The 22,438-nt window shown below is 36.9% G+C and overlaps 4 protein-coding genes across 6 annotated transcripts in view; 3 read left to right on the forward strand and 1 right to left on the reverse strand.

Annotated features, from left to right (window-relative positions):
- The first annotated feature begins 1,014 nt into the window (after nt 1-1,014).
- LOC105203994 (general odorant-binding protein 69a-like) lies at nt 1,015-4,398 on the forward strand. Of its 3 annotated transcripts, none has more exons than XM_026134775.2 (6): nt 1,015-1,267; nt 2,105-2,195; nt 3,273-3,325; nt 3,472-3,628; nt 4,069-4,133; nt 4,207-4,398. In XM_026134775.2, exons 1-6 carry the CDS (start codon nt 1,208-1,210, stop codon nt 4,222-4,224), a joined length of 444 nt encoding a protein of 147 aa, XP_025990560.1. In that variant the 5' UTR covers nt 1,015-1,207; the 3' UTR covers nt 4,225-4,398.
- Nucleotides 4,399-6,199: 1,801 nt separating this feature from the next.
- LOC105203995 (pheromone-binding protein-related protein 6) lies at nt 6,200-7,498 on the forward strand. The gene is made up of 6 exons (XM_011172969.3): nt 6,200-6,388; nt 6,459-6,549; nt 6,749-6,837; nt 6,926-7,028; nt 7,212-7,276; nt 7,344-7,498. Exons 1-6 carry the CDS (start codon nt 6,305-6,307, stop codon nt 7,359-7,361), a joined length of 450 nt encoding a protein of 149 aa, XP_011171271.1. The 5' UTR covers nt 6,200-6,304; the 3' UTR covers nt 7,362-7,498.
- Nucleotides 7,499-8,024: 526 nt separating this feature from the next.
- LOC105203997 overlaps nt 8,025-22,438 on the reverse strand; it is a 68,692-nt gene continuing 54,278 nt past the window's right edge. The window contains exons 5-25 of the mRNA XM_039450840.1: nt 21,637-22,125; nt 21,176-21,524; nt 20,195-21,021; nt 19,684-19,853; nt 19,149-19,387; nt 14,692-15,087; nt 14,367-14,603; nt 13,705-13,976; nt 13,501-13,600; nt 12,740-12,868; nt 12,368-12,534; nt 12,138-12,291; nt 11,618-12,020; nt 11,269-11,545; nt 10,995-11,176; nt 10,293-10,758; nt 9,687-9,879; nt 9,472-9,617; nt 9,286-9,409; nt 8,829-9,191; nt 8,025-8,735 (exon numbers count right to left, since the gene is read on the reverse strand). Coding sequence (XP_039306774.1) covers nt 8,025-8,735; nt 8,829-9,191; nt 9,286-9,409; nt 9,472-9,617; nt 9,687-9,879; nt 10,293-10,758; nt 10,995-11,176; nt 11,269-11,545; nt 11,618-12,020; nt 12,138-12,291; nt 12,368-12,534; nt 12,740-12,868; nt 13,501-13,600; nt 13,705-13,976; nt 14,367-14,603; nt 14,692-15,087; nt 19,149-19,387; nt 19,684-19,853; nt 20,195-21,021; nt 21,176-21,524; nt 21,637-22,125 — 6,394 coding nt within the window. The remainder of the gene's footprint in view (nt 8,736-8,828; nt 9,192-9,285; nt 9,410-9,471; nt 9,618-9,686; nt 9,880-10,292; nt 10,759-10,994; nt 11,177-11,268; nt 11,546-11,617; nt 12,021-12,137; nt 12,292-12,367; nt 12,535-12,739; nt 12,869-13,500; nt 13,601-13,704; nt 13,977-14,366; nt 14,604-14,691; nt 15,088-19,148; nt 19,388-19,683; nt 19,854-20,194; nt 21,022-21,175; nt 21,525-21,636; nt 22,126-22,438) is intronic.
- LOC105203996 (CXXC motif containing zinc binding protein) lies at nt 14,183-15,704 on the forward strand. Its single transcript, XM_011172970.3, has 2 exons — nt 14,183-14,387; nt 14,477-15,704. The coding sequence occupies exon 2, from the start codon at nt 14,506-14,508 to the stop codon at nt 14,989-14,991; it is 486 nt and encodes a 161-aa protein (XP_011171272.1). The 5' UTR covers nt 14,183-14,387; nt 14,477-14,505; the 3' UTR covers nt 14,992-15,704.

Consider the following 22,438-nt stretch of genomic DNA (forward strand, 5'->3'; position numbering starts at 1 on the left):
CAAAAAAATAATGATGAATCTCAACAAGAATAATTTAGTACATAAAACTGCGTGCGCGAAGAGATGACATCTGATAAGTCATGAGACAGAGTAGGACAGAGGAATCGTATTTGTGTCGACATCGCATAGGATAGACGAGATATTACATAGGGTCGGATCGTATAAACTGGTAACATCCGCCAATCAAATCTGTCTGTCTATGTATCTGACCTGGCCTAGAATCGAAAGCTCTTCTGTACCGAGGAGACGATAATTTATCTTCTCGTGTATGATAAAGAGTGCCGGTATTATGCGGCCATTTCGACCGTATTGTGCAGAAATTTAGTATTTATAAAAATCCAAAAGTTTACCAATACAAGAAATACCCTTAATATATTAAATGCAAAAATTAAATCAATTTATTTTTACATCTTTGTTATTTTATTTATTAAATATTATTTATTAATTATTAAATATTTGATCTTTTTTCGATAAAAAATTATTAGTAAAATAAGTATATTAATTAATGATTCCTTATATTTTTAACTATTATAATTTATATATTCGATTTTCAAAGGCGAAATAATACTTATTTACTAAACTCATAGATATAATTAGCCGACTGTGATTGTCTGCACAAAGATTTGTAATAAATAAATTATTAATTTGTTGCCGATGAAAGTTAATCATTGCAATAATAAGTACCTAAAACGTCGAGCTACAATTTCTAACATTTATATAAATTAGTATCAAATAAGAAATATAATAAAAATCATCTTGAGTCGTATGTAACCCGACAATTCTCCCCTACACGCGTAGCGTTGCATAAAATTAATAAACTTTTAATTAAATTCTGATGACAAGTGTCGTATCGAACACTATTTTGCAGCGGCGAACAAGAACAAAGGAGAGAGCAAGAGAGAACGAGAGAGGGAATAACAGCTCGCGACCTGGTCTCGAATCAGCTTACAGCGCGGCAGGGCTCGCAGCTACCACCTCTGTCTCTCCCTCGGCCTCTGGAACCAATACCTCATCTCTCGTACCGACCCCCGTTCGGCTACCCGCGCGCGCCACTCTCTCACCCGTCTCCGACGTTCAGTCGCACCCTCGCTTCGCGCACGGCGCGCACTCCGTACGCTTTCGCACCGTCTTCGCACGCGCACCGGAAACGGGATTGTCGCCGAGGTTTCGCGAAAGTGATAAGAGACAGGAAGCTCGAGACACCAGGATGAGGCTCCTCACGGTCGCCTTGGGTTTCCTCCTTCAGGCGTGGATCGTGTACTGCGGGGTACGTGCCAAAACGGGGCGGTGGCGAAGCTGTAAGATGTAAGCGAACCCGGGGGAGGAAGGGCTCGGGCGAAAAATTATACTCCCTCGAAAATCAAATAAAAATTATACATGAGGAGGATCAATAGAAAAATTTATTGCATTTTTTATTTTTATAATTTCTCCAAAATCAAAGAGAATCCGATTGTATTTTTCGAAGCTTCAACAAAACTTGATAGAAGTATGAAATAAAAATGGAGGTTGGGGATACTATTTTTCTCTTGATAACTGTCGATTTCGGGTGAACGGGGATGAACCCGCGTTCAATAACGCGTGCAGTGTTTTTTTTTTGAGAATTTTCTAAATATTTTCTGTAAATCTCCCTCTCACAATCGCGATTTGCTTGATTTTTAATCAGCGTTAAAAAATGTAAAAGAAATTAAAATTCTCCGTGTAAAGTGCAGATGTTTTAAATCAAGTAGTGATAATATCTTTTCTGCCTCTTCATAGCAAAACGTCACGACAGTCATGTGGAAATGAATAAATGATATTGAAATAATTACGAAACTAATCGGAAGGAGTATCAATGAGGGGAAATAATTGCGTTACAATATCTCTCTGTTAAATTTCTATAGATTTTTGTGAGGCTGCAGCCTCATCTACTGCGTGCTTTGGAATAATCGCTAACATTTTTATATTATGTCTTTATATATGTCATCTATTATGTTCAATAAAGTTATTATTATTATTATAAATATATCATGGTCCGCCAATACAGCTTCCGCGAGAGCAATCATCTCTCTCGCTATCTATTTCAACTACTATCTATTAGTCTCAATGACACTGATCTATTTTGCAGACGAAGAGACCCAGCTTCGTTTCCGAGCAGATGATCGCGACCGCAGCGAGTGTCGTAAACGCCTGCCAAACGCAAACGGGAGTCGCCACAGGTATATTATTCGACGGACGAGTTCGTTCACCCCTTCGATATGAATAAAATTATCGATCGCAATTTTAATTATCGCGACGACGCATAAAGTTGCAGTATACACAATATGATCAGGTCCCTTTTTGAGATGATTGTCTCGTTCGTCCACGAAACATGTTAAATGTCACAATTTTAGCAAAAAATAAACATTTTTTTAGCAAATTCGTGTTTTTTTTTTATAAATGTTATCAAATTGTGATGATAAATCTACATACACAAAAATATCAATTTTACCATCAAAATAAGCGATTGCTCAATTTATTTTTTTCTTCTAGTAAATAATGGTTTTCTTTAAGAAAGAATATTGTCTTAATAATTTTAAAATATATTCATCACAAATTTTAGAAAAACTCATATATTAAAAAAATTAGAATAATAATAAGCAAATTGAATTTTTGTTTTAATCTAATATTCTTGATTGCACTTTAATAAACTATTAGGATTCGGAATATATTTTAAATTAGTTTTTGGTGAACTTGAATTGATGTATAATAAACTTGTAACAGATTTGTAGATATATGAACTAATGAAATATTTGAAAATGCTTAATAAATTTCATTTTATAATGTTTAACTCAAGTATATATTTTTCTGTGTGTACACAGAAATTTAATTTAAATAAATATTATTCTTGCATGAGGTAAATGGTAGATACATCTTAAGGTTATCAAAAATATCTTCCTTATAAACACAATCGTTAAGCAAAAGCTAAAAATTAAAATCACTTTTCTTAACACGAGAATATTTTTATGTTGTAGTATGTTTAAAAGACGACAATGTTATTTCATTTTGGATTAAAAATTATCTGGTCGCATTAAGAATAGAGTTGATGATCGCGAAACCGACTGTCTTCTAATTAAGTCGATAGAACAATTTCCCAATCCAAATATAAGAGATCAATCTACCTCATAATTTTACCTCATTTATGCGTTCGAAGTATATCCAATTCGAGTTTCAAGAAACCTATTTGGATGAAAATTATTTGTAAAATATATTAATGGATATATTAGTTACATATAGAATACGTCTCTTTTTTTTAGCTGACATAGAAGCAGTAAGAAACGGACAGTGGCCGGAAACACGTCAATTGAAGGTGAGTACCGATGCACGAGGCACGAGGCACGAGAATTGCCAATTATGTCCAGCGAAAAAGGATCGTCACCACGCGCGGTTGACGAAATACAAAGATACGTAAGACTCACGGTGCATCAAAGGCTGATACGATTTGAATTCTTGCAGTGCTATATGTATTGCCTCTGGGAGCAATTTGGTCTGGTCGACGACAAGAGAGAGCTAAGTCTGAACGGGATGCTGACGTTCTTCCAGAGAATACCCGCTTACAGAGCCGAGGTTGAGAAAGCAATCGGCGAGTGCAAGGGGCTCGGTAACTATTTGGGTATCTACTGTCCTTTTCTTTTTCGTTCGTCCCGTCGATCGATTGCGTGTGCTCGAAACTCACAAAATGGAAGTATTTCTTTAAAAAAAAAAATTAATTATTCGCTTCGAAAGTAAGAGGCTTGAAAAATAATAACAGTGAAATTGTTGGTCCAATTGATTGATCCACGTATTAAATGGCACATTTCGATCACAATTAAGTCGGCAATTAAAAAAAAATCGAAAGGTTTCTTTTTAAAAATAACTTTGTATCTGTGATTATTATATTCACACGAATCAACAAGCCTCTTATGAAAAACTTTGAATCTAATTTATGTTTATTTATTTTTTTCATTCCGCAATATTTTATTCTAATTGTTTCATTTTATTTTCGATTACACACGATCCTTCGTGTCACGTCACGTGGAGCAACTAATAAATCAACTGTCTCTCTGTTTGCAGCAAAGGGTGATAACTGCGAGTACGCGTACGCGTTTAACAAGTGTTACGCGCAGCTATCTCCGAGGGTAAGTGATCCATATCGTTTAATAGCAATGTATTAGCCTCGTCTCACGTTACGATTGCAATGTTTTATTTCAGACTTACTATCTATTCTAACGAGCTACGGAAGGACAACAGTAAAAAGACCAAAGACAAAATGCTCAAGATACAAATTCGCCGAATGCGTTATGTTGCTCTTACGTTTAAACCACTCTCCACTTTATCATGTATGCCGTATTGTCGTAAACCGTATACGAATTTGGCGATGAAATAAAGGATTCAGCGATCTAATCGATCGTATCTTCAATTGTCCTGCTTCCTGTACCTTTGCTGCAACGCGTACAAATATTGGAAATTCGATTTTAAATTGTTTTTTTAATTAAAAGAGTGAGATTTTATGTTTTAATAAAATGTTATAATAATGAGTAGATTTCTTAAGAATTCAAATAAACTTGAATACAATTAATAATTATATATATATATATATATATATATATATATATATATATATATATATATATAATTCAAAAAAGCATTTAAGATCGAATTTCTAATATTTGAGATACTGTCAGTAATGAGACCTCTATCTCATTTTTCAGAGAAACGCAAATGATTCAAGGCTCTTTTATTCAAATTATGATGCCGGAGCTTTTTCTTCGAAGTAGATTTACGATTTATTGTATAAACTGTCTCTATATCAGATTGATTGCCTGATAAATTGATGGCGCTTTCGTTTGATAAAACCGAGTTTGATATCATAGATTGCGGCGGTACAATGTTCCAATTGCTGGTTGAGGTCACGCTTGATGGTCAAACGCGATGGAAGGAGATATCTGTAACTATAACACGCTTGAAATGTTCATTCACAAACGAGTACTTTGTGATGATCGCTGCAGAAATAGCGCTGCGGCTCGTGCAGCAAGTGGAAAAGCATTGCGATATGACGCAACGCGAGCTTTCCGATAAATATGAAGAGCAATGCAAAAATCACGATTAGATTTAGATTTTAATTTTAAACAAAAAAAAGCGACAAATTCCACGAATGATTTATGTCCATTTCTATCAACGATTAACTTTAATCTCGGTTTAATTTACTCTTTATTTTTTTCTAATTCTTAGAACTAGAAAAAGGTAAAGAATAAGGTAATCAAAGTTAATCAATATATTGATAGAAATGGGCTACAATATAGCTTTTGTTGTAAATCTTTAGCAATAAGATGATTTAATTGTGCAAGATGGGTTACGTATGATCTCATAATACAAAAGTTATATAACGCAAACACTTTATAATTAGAGTAAAAGATTTAAATTGTCGGGCGGTACGCGATATTGTAGTGTTTAATTTGGACATAGGATAATTTTCGAAATACTAAGTTTGCAAGAAAGAGGAAGAGATTATTGTGTCATTATTAATTACCTAGGAAACAGATAGTATACATCATATGATTTCTAAGTTATTAAATCTTTGTTTATGCTCCGTCATGCTCCTTGCTTCTAACCGCATGATACACAAAGTTAAATATTGCAAATCTTTTCCTAATTTCAAGTAATTTTCATTTCTCTAAAATATGTCTAGTTCAAATTTTCTTTAAATAGTTTTTGTGTGCAAGATACTAATTATATTACATACAGAAACTTAGATAAATAAACAAAAATCATTTCGAAATACTTTAAAAAAGTATTTTTAGAAACATGCGTAATTATATAGTTCATAAAATTGGCGTTTTGAATCTGATACTTAATTAATTTCTTAATTGTGATGCAATATAACGCATCTTTGCTTCAAAAGTGCTACAACTCAAAAAATCAAGTTTTCCAGAAAAAGAGGAAATCTATGTTTTATTTTATTGAAAAATTATTGATTAATCAAATAATATTGACGAAAGAATATTACTCTCAAAAAAATATTTTTTTGCCAATATTATTTGATTAGTCATTTTGTCACATTGAAAAATATTTTCTTTGTTTTCTCGGAAATTTGTTTTGTTAAGTTGTACCACTTCTAAAGCAAAGATATTTATGTAATTTGCTAAGAACAGATTTTGTCTTTACTAGCTAATTATTATCTCCCACCTCTTCTTCAGAACTTGCATAAATTCTGGCTGATTCAGCGCGACCGTGCACTTAGTAATCCTAAATGAACGAGTAAACATTTTTCGGCTAAAATTATAACGATTACGCATATGAAATACGAGTAATGGCAAGAAAAAGCCTAATTCTCGTCTGTGTCTCTGTGGTTCTCACGCAGCTCGTCGTTGTGAGTTTTAGTGCCAAAACAGATGTAAGTACGTAAATGTATAAGTTTAAATCTACAAAATCTTCATGATTGACAATTTAATAATTTTATATAGGAAATAGATTGGACTACTGTTCATGATGATCTAAGAAAACTGGGTGCTACTTTTCGAAAAAAATGTTTAGCAGAGACTGGCGTGACGATTGGTATGTTCTCAAATTATCACATTAAATTAACGGCGAAAGGACCCTTTCGATCTTATTTAATCAAAGTTATCCATTAGAAAAATAATCGAAGTACATCTAATCGTTTGATTTGGTCAAAAATAATTTGCCAAAAATTATTTTCCTATATCCTTATTTACTATTATTAAATCATCTAATGTTGACGATTTTAATGGTGCAGATAAGTTAGAAGGAGCAGAAATGGGTCAATTTCCGGATGACAGAAAATTGGCATGTTATTTCAAATGCGTGATGGAAAAAGGCGGAGTGGTAAAATCACCTAAAAGAAGTTTTTTACAAAACATAGATGTAATAACGATTAAATCGAATCGCTGAAGCTTTAACTTCTTTTGATTAGATGAAAAAGGATGGCACTATAAACTACAAAGTATTGGCCAAACTGCTTCCGCAAGCATATAAACAAATTGGAATAGACATGATGGATGAGTGTCGCGATATAGGCAAGTATCAGTTTGTTGAGATAAATTACACTGTCAAGTGTAACAATATTAAAAAAATAAAAATGCAATTATCGATACCAACCTGTTTTATCATTAATAAAACTGCATTCTAAATAATAATCTTCGCTACATTGATTAAAAAATGAATGTTTTACGTATTATATTGTCTTGTGACTTTTTCAGAGGGTAGCGACAGTTGTGAGAAAGGCATGAAATTTCATCAATGCATGTACAACGCAAATCCTGTGGTAAGTAACAATTAATATACCCGATCCTAAAGCAGCAAATTATATATCTTATTGAATTTCTTTCCAGGCGTTCTTCGTTATCTAGATATTAAACATCTGTTAAGATCCCAAAGATTATATATAAATTTGACAAAGTAAAATTCCTAATAATCATCCTAATAATAATCCTCTGTTTTTCATTTCAATGCTAATTTAAAATAAAGTAAAATCCAAAAAAATAAATGTTGAATACATTATTTACAAGTAAAAACATTTATAATAACAATATTCCATGAATACAACAACAGCAGTTTTTGTATGTACATCTTACTTCATATAACTTAACGGTTATATCACGATTTATTGGCTGCAGTTGGTGCAGTACACGTATTAGTGTATCACTTTACGTATCTGCATGCCTTACATTGTTAATTATTACATTGATAAAGTTTCTCACGATATACATACAAAACAATTCACGTACGTTATATACACCTCTGATCAAACACCTATAATTTTCCCGTTAATAGTATTATTATCCGTATATATAAATATTAATAAATCTAAATACATATCAAGTGTATCGAGACAGTCCTTTTTTTCGTTTCCGTGATATACGACTGTCGTGATAAATATTGTGAACAAACTATAGATAATCAGGCGTATAAAACAATGAATTACATCATTCGATAATTTCTCGAGATCATTATAAATGAATAAATGACTCATTGTGTAAATGACAAAGATGTTAACGTGATAACAACGCGGCCTATGTCTTTCGCGGCTTTGTCTTTCTCTTATTAATGTTCATTATTTGTTCGACTATGATATCGTCCGCTCTAGGATCGATGGGAATGGCCTGGACCGGTGCTCTGGAGCTCGGCACGGGCTTGGAGCGTCTCTCCAGTAGCGCGTTCAACCAGACCCACAGTTTCTCGCGATTCAGAAACGCCAGCGCGACTAGCATGATGAACGGTAACGCGATCACCGACGTTTGATTCATCTCACCCTGATCGACTTTCCGCTCCGCGTTGAATGCTAGCTTGACGTACTTGAACGACGAATTCGCCTCGAAATAGACAGGGACAGTGCGATATTTGTGCACAGCCTGGGACAATGAGGACTCCAATTGCACAAAGTACTTTCTGCCGTCGGCTTGCAATGGTGGGAAATGTACCAGGAAACCGGCATTGTAATTGCCGGAATTTTTATTGGTGGTCTGCTGCACATCCAACTTAGAAATGTGCACCGGCGAGTCGGGAGAGTCCTCACGACATAGCTTCACTTTGATCGTGCGATAATGTTCCGGTTGGGCGGATGTGACGTGCACCGAGACATCCGTGCGCGAGATTGGATGAAAAGCGATTAGCCGCAGGCCGTGAATGTCCTCCACCGGCTGCACCAGCTGAGAGCTTGGGCTTGTGCGCTGTATGTGAGCATTGCTCTCCACATTCGGTTTCAGACGGAAGGCATAAGTACACTGTCAAATTAATAAATCGTCGCATGACGCCAAACATTGAGATTACCCTGTATATTTTTCTTACAAAAATTATATTAATATAAATATACTCACCGTGGGCTGAAGACCACGAATCCTGAAGTTACCGTTTTCTTCAGTCGTAGCCTCCTCTTGAAGACTGGAACAATTTCCTTGACCTTGAACTTCGACCAACAAACCAACTTCCGGTTCTCCATTCAAAGACGTGACAGAACCGTAAGCGCTATAGGCGACTCTGTTACCAAATAAATTCACATTAACGGTCGCTCCCTCCATGACGTTAATCATCTTTGATGGCGGATCAAAGCGATACTCCTTCATCATTGGTCGTAGGTAATATTCGCCTGGTGATAATGAATTAAATATGAATTTTCCATCTTCGCCGGTTATACTATTCTTGCGATAACTTTGACCGCCAGACAAAGAAAGAAGCACACCCTGTAAAATAAATGCATTATTTGTACTTCCTTTCTTTAATCTTTTACAAGTGTTAATCTTCCTGTTAATCTTTTACGAATCTTTTACAAGTTACCTGCAAAGAAGAACCGTCGGCATGATCAGAAACTTGCACGATGATCTCAGCTAATTTATGAGCTAAGAATACTCCTTTATCATCAGGCCCAGTGATAACAAATCCTTCCTTCTCAGCTGTAACACTAATAGCAATAATACATAATTAACTTTGATATAATTATAATAAAAAAAATTGTCGACATACCTGTATTTGATTTTCCCATCCAAAGGTCCAATGCTGTAAGTCCCATCTTTTTGTGTAACTAATGTGTGAATTGGAATCTCTTCATCTTTCCCAATTATTCGTATAGTTACACCTTCTAGCGGTGGAGAAATTTGTCCGGCTATAATCTGAATAATATTCAACATACAAATTTAGCTACGAATTCTGTATGTTTAATACAGTAATAGTTTATCTACCTTTCCTAGATCACCAGCAAAACTTGCGATGTCGTTATGACAGTCATTCACACCGAAGACTTTCAGAGATGGTGGATTAAAGAGCAGAATATCTGATAATGGCGTGATAGTGTACATATTATCTGTTTTCGCTTTAAACTCAAATTCATACTTATACACGCCATCTTTCTTTACATGTTTCAGTGGACCAATCCTATCAAAAAATATTAATAAAGAAAGATGTATATATGCATTTAATATATCATAAAAAAATTATTTAAGACATTAATCCTGGAGTACTACTATAGATTTTTATCTAACAATAAGTGTTAATTCAAGTTTAATACAGTTTTCGTTGTTAAAATTTTAATAATTAAAAGTAACATTTAATAAGACTTCGTTTACATTAAAATAATATTAATTCAGTTATTCCAATACCTTGCAAATAAAGTAGAAAAAGTGTAAAAAAATTCTTAAAAATTAAATAAAATTCTTAATTTTGTGGGTAAAGTGTAACTTAGAACAGTGTTAATATAAGAAAGATATAAGTGATGAGTGTAGGTTAATATCATTCAAATATAATCACAAAAATATATATTAAAAAATATTTTTTCAAGTACAACTTACGTGACACTGTCGTTTGCATCTTCGATCTTTACTTTGAGATTGTTTTGCACGCTTGAGCTTATAATACTGCCTTTGTGAGTGTGTTCAGTGGAATGCAGCAATATTGGGGAGAGATTGCTCGTGTCCCAAGTGTAGGAAGAATTATCATATACATGACAACCTTTCGGAATAAAAGTGTATGCTCCAGATTTAGGCACGCAGTGTCTCATGCTGCCTTTGTTCAGAGGTAGAGTTATCAATTTCGTGTTATTAGGTTCAAAATACTCTACGACCGTGTCGTGAGACGATATGAAGGTAATAGAAAAACCAGTTTGTTTGAACGGCGGCACCTCGGCGCGTTCCGACGTTATCGAAATCCTATAACTGGGATTTTCCCAGCAAAACACGTCGTTGTCAATAAAAATCTCATAGTGGCCGGGCAGCACGTCCGTAAACTCATATTGACCATCTAAGTAATGGAAAACGACTTCACAGACAGGGACAGTAGTATCGTCTCGAATTAAACAATCATTACTGCAATAACAAATAAGTACGAAGTATTTTATATTAGTTGCTTGAAATCAAATTAATTGTCAAGCTTATTGAAGATTTATAGAATCGAAAAAATGATTTATATATTACGAAACCATATTTGTTATTGCAGTAGAAATCAGACCATTGAAAAGATTCAATTAATGTCGATCAACATTTATATTAACACACCTTTTGCTTGTACTGTCTTTATCGTGACTCCATCGAGTATTTTCAAGGTAACAGAGGCTTGACTGCAATCTGTCCCTGGCAAACAGTGTACCATTCCCGTTAACGTGGCCTTTAATTGTAGGAAGTTGACATTGGTAATTGGTTGAGACGTCACATCAATTGTTTGCTGCAGCGGATAGAATCTAGAAATGTAATAGAACCTTTATAAATCCATAATTATTTTACACATATAATTCTGTAAACCTTTGCATATATTACTTGTTTTTGCACTTACTGTAAACCTTTAGTCTTCTCTTCTGTGCTCACAATTACACTCAGTTGATATTTATCAGGCGCGAGGTACACAGAATACTCTCCTGTTTTCTCATTAGTGTCCAGCTCCTTGTAGAACGAAGCGGCCGTATTCTGAATGGATATTCGGCGGAAATGCAGCGTCCCTTTCGCCGAGAGAGTTACCTTACCCGAAACTTTATACGCTGAAGGTATCAGCACCGGAAGTTCAGGTGAGGTGGGAGATATTTTAACTGTCCTCTCGCTAAATTGTACATTCGCTGGAACAAATAATTGTACAAATAATTCCAAAAGATTCAACAAACGATTTAATTTTGCAAAAGCTCACATACCAGATTCCGCCCTGAGTGTATATTGGCCGGCTTTCATATTGTCCAGTACATATTTCCCGTTCTTATCCGTGACTGCAACTTCCTTCTGTGACAAGAATATCTTTGCTCCCGACAACGGATTTCCGTTTGCGGAGCTACGCACCAGACCGCCGACCGTAAAGCCAGTTACCTTAAAGTCTTGAGGAAGGACAACACTGCCATGACTAACTTTGAATGACAATTCCGGTGGCTGAACGTCAAATTTTGTCTGGGCACCGGCGTAATAAGGTACGAGCTTATAATCACCAGGCGACAAACTGGGGAATGTAAATCTACCAGTATTGTCCGAAGTCACGTGGCAAAGTTCCTCAAAGTTTAAATTTTTATCTACAGGAGTAGTCTCACATTTTTCGGCGATGCCATTCTGTAAAAATCATTCATATTCTGAGCATAATTTTAATAAAGAATGCTTTAGAATTTAAAAATATTAAATTAATATTTTAATATATACAGATAATAAAAATAAATAAAATAATCTTACGCCGAAAAGGATGAAAGATACGCCAGCCACTGGTTCATTTTCACTGGTGACTTTGCCGCTAACGTCATATCCTGATACTACCAAGCTGCCATCTGCGAGTTCTGTGTTTCCCTCTCGTACAATTACCTCGATTTTACTTTCTTTTATTATCCACCTAAAAAAAAACGATTGATTATTATTTCTTTTGTGATTTAAAATAAATTTAACAACTATCAGACTGTCACACTTACTTGGAATGATGCGCAACAAGGATGTATTTTCCAGGTTGAATAGGAGTAAAGTAAAATATCCCACCTTCTGCTGTTGAAGTCGATTTAATGGGAACTTGTTTATTGCTATCCATATATAAGGAAATAGTAATTCCTTTAGGACCAGAATCAGTGCCTAAACTAACCACCTGAAAATGATAATTTATATAATTAAATAGTATTTTATATGATTAATTTTCATATGCATTAAAAATTATTCATATAGATTAACTACAAAATTAAATTTATGAAACTACTATTAAATCATTGAATCATAATATTAGATTGTAATATTCTTCAGAATATATAAATATTTTCAATGTACTTATCACAGAGAAAAAATTTATTACTCACACGTCCTGTAATACCAAATCCTTTGAACGTAAAGTTAATATCTTTCCCCTGACTGCAGTCATCAGTAATACCATCTACGTTTAACATTACCTCCGTGGGTTCAAAGCTCCAGCCTCTGGGAGGATCCACCTATTATATTAAAATAGATGACACTTTTATAAAATCTTTTAGAGCATTCTACAAATTTTTAGGCAATGCCAATTAATAGATGTTAACAATTATACAAATTTTGTAAGTCAATAAAAGAATCTCATCTCCAAACCAAAGACTTTTTGCAAATAAATTTATTATGTTAACATGTAATAAACCAATATTGAGCATGTATACAACGTAACTATCCTAATTACTGCTATTTCCAATTGTAATATTAGAACAAAAAGTATAAGAGTATTAGATATTAAAAATGTTTCAATGTTAAAGAAAGATTACATAAACATAAGTAAATAGGTGACAGTAAAGAGGGAAGCAATATCAGGTACATGTGGCAGTAAACGAGGCAGTATTCAGAATATTAATTGGCAGTAATAGATTCTTATAGAATAACTTATATTCTTATTTCTTTCATTATACTAAAATAATTAATCAGTTTTCGAATTTGTTGATTTTATCAAAGTTAACTTGAACATAAAGACAAAAATAAATGTTTGTTATATAAAAAAAAACTACAAAATAGGTACATCTATGTGTTTAAAGTGACAATAATTAAGACAGTCACCTTCCTATTTAATTAGTGGCAATGATGCTGCAATTTTCCAGTTTACCTTCAATACGTATTCGCCCTTGTCATACAGAGGTAGGAAGTAGTAACCAGTGTTGGGCGCGCACTCGGTCTGATCCTTTAGGCTGCCGGTCTTCGTGTACCTGACAAGTTTATCTCATAAAATTCGAGCATTCAGTTATCACATTGCGATTATGTAGGGCCCACGCAGCTGCCAGATAACCTCTCATCCAGGTGGGATACTCACAGCCTCACGTGCACTTTCGTGAAGTCGATGTCGGCATGACTCTTCAGAAAACCGCCGCATCCCAGGATGTCCTGCGCGACGACGGAGCCGCCTGCGACGAGGGTCGCCAGGCAAGCGAGAAGAGCCAGACACCGCCGAGTCGAATACATACTCCTTGTCATCCGTTTGTTATCTCTCCGAACGTCGAACCCAGTCGAACCCCGCCGTCCAGGCGCATCCAGGTGATCCAGGCGCCGTCGGAGAAACGTCACACATTGCGCGTGCGCGTACAACTAATTCGGAGCCAAAGCCGCGTCGAGTTTCAGGGCATTTCAGAGTTTCGGATTCGTCTCGCAATAGGATGAAGCGTATGTGAGTGTGTGGACATGCGCTTGTTTCCGAGTAACGACGTTTAATTCCTGTGATTATCATTCACAATCAGTACACATTCGGCGTATTCCGGAATGATTCAAAAAATGCACTTCGAGGAGAGGGGAGACGATGATGCGTACGTTGAAAGCTAGGTCGCTCGTTGAAAACCGGTCGGTATGTTTACTTGCGGACCCACTAATCGAATAATCACCGAGGCGATCAGCCGTTCGCAAGCTGCCGCTTGCAATCGCGACACCGTCCTCCGTATGAGAATTCATCTGTAAACGCGTATGCGCCTATTCTGATTTTACCTGAGGAAGCATCTCGTACAGGTAAGGGGCACCGTCCCGAACATAAATACCCGTCGCCCTTCGCGTATACGTTATATACGCGTCATCAATTGATCGACTGTTTCCCGTAGGCAGGACGCCGGCAGTTCCGCGGTCGAAGATGGTGAAAATAGCGTTGCGGATCACGTGCAGACTCGACAACGTCGAGGAGCTGCGGCCGTCAGGACCCGAGTTCAGGTGGTGTCTCAAGTTCACTTGCTGCAATTGCGGCGAGACATCGGACAAGTGGAACTACGTCTCCCTGGACGAGTCGACACCGGTGCAACGGGGAAGCGGGGTCAATCACTTCGTGAGTAAGTGCAAGCTCTGTTCCCGCGAGAACTCCATGGCGATAATCGAGGACTCGGTCGGGTCCTTCACCGCGAACGACCAGGGACAGTTCAAGACGATCGTCGTGTTCGACTGCCGGGGCATCGAGCCCTCCGACTTCTCTGCGCGAGAGGGATGGGTGGCCAAGGCAGTGGACGGCGGCAAGGAGTTCGCCGACGTGGATCTGAGCGAGGGCGAGTGGGAGGACTACTGCGACAAGATCATGGAGCCTGTTGGGATATATGAGATCCAGCATAGGTTCGAGAGAATCAAGTGAGATCGTTGACTCGCCGGACGGTGCCGTTTTCATTGTCAGGATTTCACGACAGATCAATTTTTCCCTGCCGATTAACGAAACGAAGTCAACACACGTCTGTTATGTGTAAATATGTAAAGATATACATTACAGTCTTCAATGCCTCTTTCATTTCTTACACACAGATTGTTAATATATAAAGTTATAAGATTGTTAGATCTTCTCATTGAATTGAGAAGATGAATATCGTTCATTTTCTGGCTACGTAGAATTTGCATCTGTGAATTTACATTCTATTATACCACCTCTTTCTGCATCTGTAATCAATGAATGAGTATGTCAGAAAGAGATGCTTGAACTGAAATTTCAATGATCATATAATGGGATAATAATAATAATAATAATAATAATAATAATAATAATAATAATGCTGTTATACTGGCCTCGTGGAAAATTATCTTGCTCATGCTTGAAGTTCAAAAGAATAATTGAAGTGAATTTTTTTTCCACCTTCAAAGATAATGTCAAGAAATTAAAAAGTAAATTGAATGTGTCTAGAAATTTATATTATACTTGGAAATTTTACTGCCTAATTTTGAATCTTTTCAGTCATTTGTTACACGCGCACACTTGTTTGACACGTATTATACAACATGTATAAACGAGCACAGCTTGCAATATTTGGAGTTGACTGAAGATTTGAACTCTTCTAGAATTCTTCGCTCTCACTTTTAGACTGCTCCATTATTCTCATAATTATACGGCCGTCTATGAATAATTGACTTTACGATTTTTTTTATTTTCCTACAATGTGATAGGAATTATCAGTTTGTATAATAAACATACAGTCTTTTTGTAACATCTTTTCTTTGTACAGAAATATACCCCTTACAATGGGATACCTTCCTGAAATACCTTTGATATCCTCTCCCATCAAGGCATAGAGTAAAAGTAGTACCAATCCAACGACATAATATAATTTATTCATAATCATATAAAAAAACCATTTTATTTCATAAATGGCTTGGTACACAAAAGATGTCGTTTGCAACAATAATTCCATTTTGCCATTTTCCAAGCACGTTCGGATTTGCCGATTCATACCCTGCGTAAATAATCGAGTGATGACTAGTGTCGTTTTTTGTCGGCAAGGGCGATACTCGAAACCGTGCGGCTTACCGATTCGCGCGGATCGATCCGAGCGCAACTTGCCTCTCTTCCGTCCACCAAACGCAAACTGCACTTCTTGGAATGTCGATGCGATCGCATAAAAATCATCGAACTTATGACAACGACGCACTAATCCGTGTCTTACGATTATAAAAAATTAAAATATTTCTCGGTTAAAAAATTATGTTATATACAGTGTCTTCTTTTTTTTTCATGTATAAAACTCTCGAACAACGTCCCACTTAACGATACTCGAGCGTATCGCGCAAAGACTTTCGATTACGATTGGAGTAACTCTCGCATTCTGTCTCCACAATAAGCTACAAACAGAAAAATCACGATGTTCGAAAAGAAATTATATAGAGACAATATTTATGACAATAAATCACAAATCGCGATTCGAAAGAAACGAAGAGAGGAAGAAACAATGTATGACTTCGTTTACTTGACGATTGCCTAATGCACTAACGCTACGCTATATTTGTCTAATGCTTTCGTTTACTATGCTTCCTAATATCTAACACAAATAAATATATCGCGTGCGTATTACAATCCGCCGTTCTCGGAGAACCTTTAACGTATCTTGAATCACATGTAAATAACCGCTAAAAATTTTTAATCTAACAATCGATAACGCTATCAGTCTATTCTCACAAAAATATCACTATGACCGAACATACCGTGTCGACGATACAACCAGAGTCCAAAATTATCGAAGTTGATTGAAATTCAATAAATAAATAAATAACATAAACTTTTAAAACATCTTTAAACAAATGCACTCTTTTAAAATAGATATCAACTACTTTTGTCTTTTTAAAATTGCTTAAAAATATAACTTAAAAAAGTAAGAAACCATGTAAATTTGTTACGAATATGCTGGAATGAAATACTTGACTCTGGCTCATATTGGAAGATTTGTAATCCGCTTGACGTAACTCGAACAACTATCCTACTAGCAAATCGAGGTTTTCTAAAAACGCCATGATTTTCTAATATTACGAATATGCATCGCTGTGCGCTTTTTTTTGATCGGTTAAACGGCTCTAGTCTACTATCTAGCTAAGCTATCGTCTTTGGTATACTAATCTGGGGGATGCTTACTTTATCCAGAAACAGAGGTGATGGTTCACGGGGAAAGATCTCGCTTCCGGGGATACGAATATCGCATGTGGAAATAGGAACATTACGAGTAATATGTGTAAGCTAGTTGGTTATGGCGTCCCCATTATGTCTCGAGAAACGATTATCAGTAGTTCTCGTTCTCTGTGTGAAAAAGTTTGCAGAAGAAGAATCGAACACGAGCGAGAGGTAAAATCTAGCTTTCTCCACTGGATATGGAAAGTCCCATTTTACAATTGCCTCTCGCGTCGCGTTCAATTCACTTCGCAGTGAAGAAGGTGCACATGCCGTATCATATTCTGCGACAGAACAAGCTGGAAGGATCGAGAGATGCCGGCGAAGAAAGCCTTGTCTTCATCACTGATACTTTTTTTCCATCTCTATTATAATTTCCATTATTAATAAGCATTCACGTCGCTTTTCTGTGAGTACGGTTTGTTTGTATCTAACTTGATCTATTTAACCTTTTGGGCCTCAGTTTTTATTTTTTACGAAGTATTTATAAAAATTATAGTTATATCCATAGAGGTGATTAGACATATATCTTGCTTAAGGAGCTTATACACGTAGGTTTTATTTGTCTCGATGAGGCTCAAACGATCAACGAACACATCCCAGCGTCAATTAGAGTTATCCTTCCCCGGCCATCTCTCGATCAACACTGGGCCATATTCCTTGGGCACGTATCATTTAATGTCCTTCTAATGTCTAAATCGATTATATACGTTTTGAATCGCCTATGTGCTAGTGTATTCTGCTAAATCTGTGATTTTCTAAAAATCCAGAGATGGATATATGCTAAATATCTATGCTTTTTGATACTGTTAGATTATTCATTCGCATGATTTACTTTTGACGATTTCTTTCTACGAGTTTTTTGCTATGTTTCCTTGTTTTTTTTCTAAAGACATACACCCGTGAATAGGCCCGTTAGATGTTGATTAATCTTAATCCTAGAACGCTAACGGGGATTCTGGGCCTAGTACAATCTCAAACTAGTGCATCCTATCATTCTCCTCGTTTGCTATTGCAAATTTCGTAATAATATACTAATAATTGATATTACATTTTGCACTATATATTTGAAAAAATGTTAAATATATGATGTTAATATAGTGATAGTGATTAATAATATTAATTATTCTATCATAATTAGTATATTTTCGTAATATATCGGTTATTAATAAACTCCACGTTAGCGTTTTAAGATTAATCTAACGTAATTCGACGATCTATAAGAATTTCTCTGCCCTCATTTCGGCAAGAAATTTCGGAGCGAGCACCGCGACGATAGATCGAACGATAAGAGTCTAGCTAGTGAAAATGCTAATCTAAAGCGGCAAATGAAAGTCGACTTACTCGACGCGAAGTTGCAAACTAAAAGTGACAAAAGGAAAGTTCGTGAGAAACGTTAATTATTGTGCGAAACGAACAATAGAGCGGAACAATGCCCAGCGAGGATACGCGACACTCAATTTCGATTTTCTCTCTTTCTTTCTCTCTTTCACACAAACTCTCTCTCTCTCTCTCTCTCTCTCTCTCTCTCTCTCTCTCTCTCTCTCATCACGTAGACGGACAGAAAAATAGAGATTTGACGTGCGCGCTCGCACTCAGCCAACCCTGGTATCGTCGAGCCCGAAGAAGATCGCGTCATCGTAATTCGGTATTCGGCGCGCAGGGAGTAAACGCCGCGTTTAATCAATACTCCTCACAGCGCGCGGCGGCTCGACCAATCGCGAATTCGCCAAGGACAGGATTCGTAACTTCGATCCTGTCCGACCGGCAAGTCTCTGTCCCCCTCGCGAAGAACAGGGCGATGTCATAGACGCTTAGTCGTGATCACGTGCGGCACAATAGACCGGAAACGAGTTGGCCGGTCGGATTCAAGGCAGCTCGTTGGTCAACAGACTCGTCGGTTCCAAGCACGTTTGCTTCAAAGTGGCCGACTGATCTTCAAGGCTGCGCTTCAGGCCCTCGATCGTTTGCATCAGCATCTGCCGTCTTAACTGAGATAGCTGGTGCTGAAAGTACTGCGAGTCATGAATGTTGTTCGCGTTTGCCTCGGCGGCTAGTCGTTCCTGCCGCAACTGCGCTACCTTCTCTTTCAGGGATCTTCGCGAGTCATCTGCGTATACAAAATAATGTTAATATATGGATAATATAGCCTTATTGCAATAATTCAATTAAGCCTGCGTAATCTATTAAAATTACAATGAGACAGTCAACTCAAAAACTGAATTAAAAAAATATTATGTACAAAATATTAAATATTAGATATTTTATCGAATCACACAATCAATAATTGTTATGAGAATTATATGTGTTAAAATATAATCGTCATCAGTTGATACAATTAGTATTATTATTAAGGAAAGAAATTTTACATATGTTTTACAAAAGAAGTAGATATAAAAGAAACACCTGTATCATCGGTTGCTGTATCACCGTCAGAATTTCTCAGCATAACGTGCTCGCCCAATGTCTTTTGTATTCTACCATATGTTGCGCTTCCGGCGTATACTTTTCTTTTCACCGGCTCGCTTTGCGGGCAGTAGGAAGATCCTTCCTTGATGGGGCCCATGTCGACAGATCTGAAGATATTTTTCTGTTACAAATATTCAACGACTGCACATGCAGTATCAACATTAATTTAAGATTATAAATATTATTAAAAATATATTTAATATTATAAATCATAATAATTAATATCAAATGCAAACTTTCTGTGTAAATTCAATAATTTTATTTAATAAACTATTATTTATATTATATATTATATAAATATAAAAAAATTATGATATGATAAAAAAGAACAGCTACTTTTTTTAGAGTAATTCTTCAAGAAATAATGAGAACTTTTAATATAAAGTTACAACTTTTTTCAATTTTATATTGAATGATTTAAAAATTATTCGAAGTTTTATTAAGCAACCTGAAAGTCATCAATGGAGCCCTCCGTCTCACGTCGAACTTCTCCTCGGAATCCGACGAGCTGGACGTCACTCCCTCCTCCTTTGTCGATTCTCTCGCGACGCGAAATTCCTTTCTACCTCCGGTGAGAGAACCTTGCATCGCGTTCGCGTGAATCTTCTCCCCATGGGAAGTTTTGTTCACATTCACAGTTTCCGGTTTTATTTCGCCATTACAATTCAAAGCGATTCGAGATGATCTGTTGCCTTCCCTGTTTTCCGGATCGCCGTTACGTGCCCGATGCATCTGATGGTGCATCAGGCTCTTACTGGGCGAGCTCTGAGGTGTCGTTCTGCGCGTCATCGCCGGCGAGTCCGGACACTTAGACAGTTCGGGCTGCCGGAAAACAGGCGGAGGCTCCTTCGGAGGCGTGAAATTGGCCGGCGTATTTCTCTCCATAAATCGATGAATTGGCGAACACGGCTGAGTAAATTGCCGCTTAGGGCTAGTGTGCTCCAGATCACGGATACTGCCGCTCTGCAATTCTGGCTGGGAATTACGGCTTTTCGACAACGCCAGTTCGATGTTCAGTTCCGTGTTCTTGATAAGCTCGACACGCTTGTTCGCCAGACCGTTATGCAATTTACGTGACGGCGATGGCACACACGGCGAAGGGTTCTGGTACTTCTGCATGCTCACCAGAATGTTCTCCGCCTCTAGGATAAGCTCGCGATATTTGCGATCGGCCTCTTTGTCTGCCTCCATTAATGCGATCTCCGATGCAAACGTGGTCATGTACGTGTTGCCGGCCACATGGCGTCGCACTATGTTGCCGTTCACGTAACTCACCTTGATGAAAAGAAACAAAGTAATAATATAATAAACTTTAAACTCTTTTGCTAAAAGACAAAAATAAAATATAAAAACTAATAATAAACTGACCATTCTTTGTAAGTAAAAAGATCGAACAGAATATATAACAATGATTAGATTAGGGTCTCACTGAATTCGATCGTCTCTTCACGATGTCGTTCTCGATCTCGGAGGATCTGATAGCCGACGGATTACCGTTCAGTCTCATTGGTGAGAGATTCTTGTTCACGTCGTGCTTTCTACGTCGCAAGCACATCGGCGTGCCGCCTACGCTCCTGCTGCCCTGATTGAAGCCAGAGTTCTTCAACAGCATCCTTTCGACGAGCACCCGATTCAGGTTCGCTGTCTCGTCGTCGCATCTATCTAAGGTAGGTTTGCGCCGCTGCGATATTCTCTTCTTGCGCTTCTCACTTTGCTTATCATCCATCTTCCTGTGCCGCGAGCTCTGTCTCTTGGCGCTAGATCTCGCATTCACGTTTCTAGCAATGCAGAAGAGATAAATGGTATAATTAAAAATTATTGTTTAGCATATAAGAAATGACAAAAGATGTAAAAATAAATTTTCGATAATTCGAATAAAAAATTTCTCACCTTTGAGAGACGATCTCGTCCTTGCTTCTGCGCTTCAGAAAGGACTCGCGGAGCCTACTGCCGCGTCGACTTAGTTCGCTGGTAAAGGTGAAGTAAGTGCAGTGGCCGGTATTGGGAAAGTGGCCGGCGCCACCACATTCAAGACTGTCCAGATCGAGGAACGAGCCGTTGTCGATGTAGTCAAGCTCGTCGTTCTCGAACGGATCGTTCTCGTCGCCGCCGTCCTGGCCGGTGTCGATGTCTGACAGAGAGTCGATGTAGTCCTCGCAATCGGTCGGGTCGCTGTCCGATAGGATGTCCGTCTCTTTCTCGTATACGTAACTTTCGTCGAACTTACCCATCATCTCGTTCAGCGTAATGTCGTCCTCAGATGAACGCACGCTGCGCGTTACCGAGGATGCCGACGAGCTGCTGCTGCTGGCTCGTCGTTGCAAGGCCAAAGAGATCTTCGGTCGGAGATCCGATGAAATCCTCCAATTTTGATTAATCCTGCGCAATATACGTGATAAAAGTTTCGATTTAAATTCAATGAATTATTTTAAATATAAAAATATTAAAAATTACAATAATGAATTAAATCAATGCTCTAAGATTTAAAATCAAACTAACATTTGACAAAAGGTAAGGGAAATTAGAAGAGAGAAAATAAATTTTTCTTAAAACAGATTTAACTATGGAATGGAACAAATATATTTTTAAAACCAGAACAAAACAAAACTGTTTCTTAGATTTCTGTGAGTACTTTCTTTGAATTTAATAATTATTTGTTTAAATTAAACAAATAATTTCAACTAGTATTTTA

The sequence above is a fragment of the Solenopsis invicta genome, chromosome 6, assembly GCF_016802725.1.
Source record: "Solenopsis invicta isolate M01_SB chromosome 6, UNIL_Sinv_3.0, whole genome shotgun sequence".
NCBI lineage: Eukaryota > Metazoa > Arthropoda > Insecta > Hymenoptera > Formicidae > Solenopsis > Solenopsis invicta.